The sequence below is a fragment of the Tauraco erythrolophus genome, chromosome 21, assembly GCF_009769465.1.
Source record: "Tauraco erythrolophus isolate bTauEry1 chromosome 21, bTauEry1.pri, whole genome shotgun sequence".
Classification (NCBI taxonomy): domain Eukaryota; kingdom Metazoa; phylum Chordata; class Aves; order Musophagiformes; family Musophagidae; genus Tauraco; species Tauraco erythrolophus.
The window spans coordinates 7,162,985-7,170,490 of record NC_141485.1 but is presented as its reverse complement, the minus strand read 5'-3'; the positions used below and the strand labels follow the sequence as shown (position 1 = coordinate 7,170,490).

Here is a 7,506-nt window from a genome sequence, read left to right as displayed (position 1 = left end):
GGAGGAGGTGGTACTTTGACCAGCAGCACAGCAGCAGTCTCTCCACTGAAAGTTTGTGTGTTCAGCTGTCTGCATGACAAACCCATGTTGGTAGAGTAACACAGGCAAAAGCTTTCCATTTCCCCTTCCCAAACACCATCAGCTGAGCCAGCAAACCCCATCATTTTCCACCTGACACACCTACGCACAACACCACCCCACGAGGCAGAAGAGACCTCAAACTGGCATTAAAGCTTTGGCTGATCTGCAAGCATGCAAAAGATAAAAGGAGCTGGTTTAAGTTTTATGCTCATCTATGAATCAAAGGCTGTTTTTTTCCCCCCTCCTTGTAACAGTAGAGGGTGATAGATAACAAGGGGATCAAGCACATTTAGCAGGGGAGCAAGGGGAAGGAGAAGGGCAGCATGCCTGATAGAATCAAGCTGGAGCTAAAGACAGGCCACGAGTCAGGATTCCAAGGTCAGGAGAGCCAGTACCAGGCAAAACCCAGAGGAAAAAACCTGTCATACCTTTAAATGTGCTGACGTCAGTGGCTCTCCAAGGGTCCAGAGGCCTATGTTGATCCAACCTTTCCCTCACGCCACCCATTTGCACCCTATTTCCCATCTCCTTCCCTGCATTCTCCCCCCAAGCCCTTTGCAGCTCTTCAGCCTCGTTCCTCTACCGCCGCCTCCCCAACCCCTCTCAGGCCCCGACGCCGCACCCCAGCCCCGCTCAGCGCCCCCCCAGCCTCCTTCCATCCTGCTCACCCCCACACGCCATACCTCGGTCGGGTTCGCTCTCCTCCTCAGCCCCCCAGGCCCTTCCGCACAGCCTCAGCGGCTCTGGCGCCGGCCGCCCTCACCCCCAGACCCTCCATCCCCGCCGCCCTCATCCCACCTCACTCACGGAGACCCGGCCGCGCCGAGGCGGAGCTGCCCGCCTTTGTCCCACCCCCCGGTGACCAACAGCCAATGGAAGCGCGCGGCACTGCCGGAGGGCCGGGTGGGAGCCAATAGGAAGGCGCGTTCGGTGCGAGCGTTTCCCGCCCTGAGGAGGCCCGAGGGGGCGGGAAGGGCCGGCCGGGCCGGCGGCGGCGCGCGGCCGTGGGCTCCCTGGCGCTCGCTCTTCCGTTTCCTCGCGGACGCGACTGGCGGAGCGGAGGCGGAAGGAGGGCGGGGGGAAGCGGCTGCTTCAAACTCTGTCCGGCCCTGGGAACCCGCCTCTGCCGGCTGCGTGTCGTGTGGCGGCGGCTGCGCTGCAAGGGGCAGCGCGATGAGTGTGGTGACCGCGGAAACAAGTGAAGGAAGAAATAAAAAATATGTAGGAGAAATAAAAATGTTCCAACAGTTGCACAGAAGGAGCTTTGGAAGGAAAATTATCAGGATTTAATACAGAAGTTAAAACACTTGCTTGTTTAAGGCCAGATGGGTCCATTCATGCTGTCGTTCTAAAGCAGTAACTCTGTTCTTCTGATTTGCGAGAAATTCCTGCGTAACGCACGTGTCTGTTCGGGAGATGTGAGTTCACGTGGCTTGTGAGAAGTAAGGAAGTGGTTAAAAAAAATTTTGCTTTCGCCTAGACTTGATTAAGAAGGCATAAGAATTTGGGACAAATTTAGGTTTTAAGCAAGCACTCTATCTTGGAAGAAAATCCCTGTTGCTCTCATCTCCATGACTCTGTGTGTTTATTGTTCAGAGGATGGCCACTGTTTAGCTAAGGTTTTTGGAAGTCTTTGGAGGATTGATGTTTCGGCATAAATGGTGTTTTTTTTACAATTGTTTCAGGTCCAGAATGGCTCTTGAAAACAATCAACTGCAGAAAGTCTGGCGTGATTTAGCAACAAAATATCCTGAAGTAGTTTTGTGTGTGGAAAAAATGCGTTTTGGTGAAAAAGCAAGACAAAAAATGTCAAAAAATTCAAAACAAGATCAAAAATCCACCCTCACCCGTGCAGTGTGTGCCTTGCTGAACTCTGGAGGAGGTGTTGTAAAAGCAGAGATTGAAAATGAAAACTACAACTTAGAGAGAGATAAGATCGGATCAGATTTAGAAGAGAATTTTCGGTCTCTTCTTTTGTTTCCAGACTGGAATAAAATACCTGGACTTTGAACAGCAAGGTAATTACCTTTTGATTTTTATTAAAACCTGGAGCAGTGAAAACACATCCTTAATCTCTACAGGAGCAAAGCCACGTATCTGTAGCCTGAGTACTGCGTTGTATGCAAAAAATGGTGCTTCTCTTTCCCACATGAACGCTACCGAAGCTTTTTCGTTCCTTAAAGGAAAGCAAGATGAAGCCAGGAGAGAGCTTAGCCCAGGACCACCTGCTAAAACCAGGAAGAATGGCGATGTTGGAAGAGGCACGGATATTATAAATAATGCTGTTGCTGAGTTGTTTAATAGGGACCAACTGCAGCACGGAGAGACATTGACTTTCACAGAGTCAGAAAATGTGGAATTTAAGCACTATGCAACTGGAAACTTTTTGACTCGTGTCAAAGAGATGTTACCTCAGTATATCGCTGGATTTGCAAACACACGCGGTGGGTATTTATGGATCGGTGTGGATGATGACAGCAGAGTGCAGGGATTCAGCATTGATGAGGACCTTGAAGAATTAAGTCTCACAATCAATTCCATTCAAACCAAATTGCCTCTCTTCCATTTCTGCAAGAGCGGAAACGGACACAGCATAACATGCGAACACAAAATCTTCAAAGTATACCACAAGGCTGGAGATCACTGTGGCTACGTCTGCGCTGTGAAGATTCAGCCATTTACTTGTGTCACGTTTTCCGAACACCCGGACTCGTGGCTAGTGGCAGACTGCGCCATCAGGAGACTGAGAGCGGATGAGTGGGCTGAATGGATGACCGATGCTGATCCAGGTCCAAAAAAGCCAGGACAATTCCTTTCCATTCTTGCTATTTCCTTTTATTTTCTTGCCCCTGGCCTGACAGTGTTGCTTGCCTTAGATAGTTTTTCCTGCTTTTTAGTGTTCGTTGGGGGCCAGACCAAACCAACCAGTTTAACTGCTTCAGGTCATTGCTAAATACCTGTCTTTCTGTTGCTTACACTTCCTTAATGCTTGCTTCAGGCTGCAGCAGGTCCTGGTGACCAGCAGTTTATTAATGCCCATGTTAGTGCCTGCTCTTGCAACACGAGCTGTCCATGCCTCAAGTTGACTGCTTTTGAGGTTAGACCCCAGTGCATGTGGTTTTTCACATAATTGCCATAGTCCAAGGCAATTGCCACTTGCAAATCGCAGTCTGCTTTCAGGCTTAATCTGTCCTTTCCCTCCTGTTTTTTAGGGGCATTCTTCATTGCTGCTGCCAGTCTAATAAGCTGAGAGCTACGGACAGATAAATTGTTTGTTGGCCAATTCTTGGGCAGTGAAAGGGATATGACTAACAGAGTTAGATTCACATCAGCAGCTAATGAGATGAGGAAACCAAGACCAGCTCCATGGTCCATGACCTGAGCCCATTCTGTTGCTAATCAGCTGCCGTTCACGTGAGTTGAAAGGTTTCTCTCCATGCATTACATCTGTTATTTTAAAGAAGAGCAAAAGATTTAAAACCAGCCTGAGGACAGCTTGTGGCTCTTGCACTGAGGGAGAGCAAACGCTCATGCTACATCACGTTTTTATTTCTTTTCTTCCAGATCTTTCAAAGTTTTCTGAGACCTTTAGGCTAGAGCTGAGTCTGACAGAGGGGCCACCTCTTGCCAAGCCAGTTTATTCACACCGGGGCCTTGACAACATTGATGATCTTTGTAAGCAACTGTTTCCAGGTAGGTCTGCACATTGCTTCCACTGCGTGCTGGGTTTAAAACATGAATCTCATGGGCATGGTGAAGGTCAAAGTTTGAAGATATTCTTTAAACAGGTGAAAGAAATGGAAATAGTTTGCAGATCTGACAGCAACATTGCATTCAAATGCCTGATGACCCCCTTCCCCAAGGACTGGTCTTTTGCCAGCAATTGATATCTGTACAAGACGGAGCTCAGCTAGCTGAGCTCTGAGGATTGAGCACAGCCGTGCCAACGTCTTTTCGCAATCTAGTGAAAAATGGGCGAGACAAGAGAAGGTCACTTGGAATCAGCCCCATGTAAATACATAAAGTGACTGGGGCTGGGGCCAGAGTGCAGGGTCCAACGTTTCTGTGGCATCGCAAAAATCAGCCAGGTGCCCGGAGGCTTTTGTATGGAGCCATTATTGTTTCTTTGTTTACTCACCAGGTCTCCTAAACAAGGCTGGGAACAGCTGGTCCTGGGCTGGCATTTTTAGCAAAAGGGCTGAGACCTGGGTAGGAGATGAGGATTGAGTTCTCTGAGGAAGCAGTCTTTACAAAAGAATCTGGAAACACATTGAGTGGTTAAGAAAAATTTTGAAGAAGCAATAAAAGATATTTCACGTAGCTATGATCTGTATTCATAGCCTTTCACCAACACTGATTCCCACAGAATAATTTCAGAGGTCTGGATTTGTGTATCTTGTACTAACACTAACCGTTTCTTCTGCTTTGCCTTGTTAGTGAAATTGCACAGCATAATATATACTCCAGAAAAACTCAGTGAAGATCTCCTCCAAGAGCATCCAGGGTTGGATATTTTAATAAAAAATCAATTGAAGCAGCTTTCTGAGGGAGTCCTGATATTTTCCAGAAGCTGGGCTGTTGAGGTTGGCTTGTCAGCAAACCAAGGCATAATTTGTGATATTCTGCTAATAGCCAAGGATAGGCCACCTATCCTCTATACAGTCTGTGAGCATCACATCTCAAAGGATTTGGTTGAATACTCAAGATGCGTAGCCTGGAGGCTGAAGGAGAAATTAGTCAACACTGGGGGCTATATTCACAAATTGTGTGTAATACCAAAGCTACTGACTTTGTCTCCCAAAATTAACTGTGGAAAAGAATATGATCTGAATATTCAAGAAACATATCCCCAAAACTACAGCCTGATCAACAGTCATAACTTGAAGGCCCTCTTGAACGCTCTCACAGTAGCTCTGCTGACTTTCAAGTCCTTTTTAAGTGACTATGTTGGTTTTGAGTTTTTGAACCTCCTAACCATCAAACAATACCAGCTGCTCTCAGAAAATCTTCACAAAACTAAGAAGCTGTATGTTTATGGTCTGCCAGGAACAGGAAAAACTATAGTGGCCCTGAAGATCATAGAGAAAATAAGAATTATGCTGCAGTGCAAACAAGAGGAGATTCTTTATGTATGTGAGAACCAGCCTCTGAGAGATTTTGTACGGTAAGTATTTCCTCCAATTATTCACTTCAACATCTTGTTATTTCACCAGCATTTTAAAATGGCTGAGTACTGGTTAGCATATTGGGTATGCTATTTGGACCACCACATTTGCAGTGTTTGAAGGGCGTGGTTGGGATGTATTTTTAGCAAGGTTCAAATTATTTTCTTGACATCCTGATCACCTACTAATAAACATGACTTCAATAACATGGGCATTCACTTTGTTCTGATTAAGTATAACCAGTAGTTTGCAATACAGAGATTGCTTTTACTCTACTTGTATCTCTTCTGTAGGCAGAAAAACATTTGCCAAGCCGTGACAAGAGTAGCCTTTTTGAAGACAAGCTTTGACAATGTGAAGCACGTAATAATTGATGAAGCACAGAATTTCCAAGATGGGAAAGGTGATTGGTATAACAAAGCCTTGACTCTGACTTCATCATCACATCTCCCTGAGCCTGGCTTTTTCTGGATTTTCTTAGACTACTTACAGACAAGTCACTGCTTCTCAACTGGTCTTCCAGAGGCAACATGGCATGATCCTGTCGAGTCACTAACCAAAGTGGTTCGTAATCCTAACAGTATCTATAGCTATCTAAAAGAAGAGATGGAAAAGATTGTGAAGTACTCTTACCTAAATATTCCCAGTCGACATTTGGAAACCTTATTATGCAGAGCCACATGTGCTCATGCTGTGCAAGGCTGTACCGAAATAGTAAGCAACCTGGACAGAAATGGAATAGCAAGGTACGTGGCAGAACGTTGTTGTACATATCTTAAAAATGGTTACTCTGAGAAAGATATTGCTATTCTGTGCTACAGAGATGAAGAAGTAAGAGCGTACTGTGGAATACTGGCATCAGAAATGAAGAAGTTAAAGTCAAACATATCATTAAGAAAAATGGAGGGAGGGCCTGAGAAGCACACTGTTATTGACAGCATCCGTCGTTTCTCTGGTTTAGAAAGAAGCATTGTGTTTGGTATTATTCCTCAATCCTTTCCCTTTCAGAAAGAAATTCTAGGAAATATATTAGTCTGTGTAGCATCCAGAGCTAATTTAAATCTACACTTGTTGTTTGATAACTGGGACATAGAATCCCAACCAAGCCCTGATAGGTCAATGGATATGTAAGTTTGAAATATTTTTACTCTATGTCTGAAGTAGAAGGATTTTCTTTGTAACGGTTGGTCCTCTCTAAAAGCCCAGACGTTCCTGGGAAGCCTATACAGTCTATTTTAAATCAAATATAAGATTTCAAAAATGCAGAGAAAAGAGATACTTTGAATGTCAGTAGAATTACATGGTTCCCTGAGGGCTCCTTTCAAGGACTTGCAAAACCTGGTGCTCAGCCTTTGGACTGCACGCAGCTGTATTACCAAGGGAAAGCCACTATGTCAAGACAGGAAACGGAGACTTTCTGACTTTCACCAGCTCACTCCCATGTTCATAGTACTGCTCAGAAAAGTTACCAAACAAGATAGGCATCCAGTGTTAGAAGCCATTTTTTTAAAAGAGCCTCTCTTCAGATATCTAAGAAAGTAAAGATGTAGCCTTCTGTTCACGTTTTAGCTAAGAAATACAAATAAATGGCTTTTACAGAAGTAGTTTCCCCACTCAATTTCAGCAGCAGTCAGTATGGGTTAGAACTCAGTTGCTCTAAAGAGGAGCTTTAGTGGGAGAAGCAAAACTTTGCATAATGCCGATGGCATTTTTTTGTCTTGGTTTTAGACATGCTGGTTAGATAAAACTCTGTGTGGAGTTAGATACAAAGTACTTTTGAAAGACAGATCCAAAATTCCTAAAACCAGGTATCCAAAATTCCTAAAACTGAGTATCCAAAATTGAAGGCTGGTTGAAAAACAGTATTGTGGTTCATTTGGTATGGAAGATCCTCCTAGTGTGACTATAAAGCACCAGTGATTTTACTGAATGTAGTTACAATAAGGAGAAGACATTGTACACAGCTGCAATCACTCTCCAAATAAATTGCTTTTAGGTTGTCAAACCTATTGCCTTAAAAATTCTTGCTTTTCTGACTTTGGGAAGCTAGAGGCACTTTCCTTTTTTTTTCCCCTTAACCAACATACAAAGAAAGACTATCCCATGGTACCTTTCATAACCACCAAACCTCAGCACTTAATCATGCCATGTCTATCATGTGAACGTAAACATTTATTATATAAACTTTAATATGATGACCAACTGGTGTGTTTGCTTCTCATTCTGCTCCTCCCATAAATGAGGTATTTTCAGCACTCTC

General features: G+C 44.5%; 1 protein-coding gene across 1 annotated transcript; it reads left to right on the top strand.

The window, feature by feature from the left end:
- Positions 1-1,773: 1,773 nt before the first annotated feature.
- Positions 1,774-6,267, top strand: LOC104383386 (schlafen family member 13). Its single transcript, XM_086624879.1, is given in 6 exon segments — positions 1,774-2,073; positions 2,075-2,870; positions 3,646-3,774; positions 4,519-5,245; positions 5,540-5,869; positions 6,255-6,267. Coding segments are annotated over 6 exon segments (2,295 nt in total).
- Positions 6,268-7,506: the final 1,239 nt, after the last annotated feature.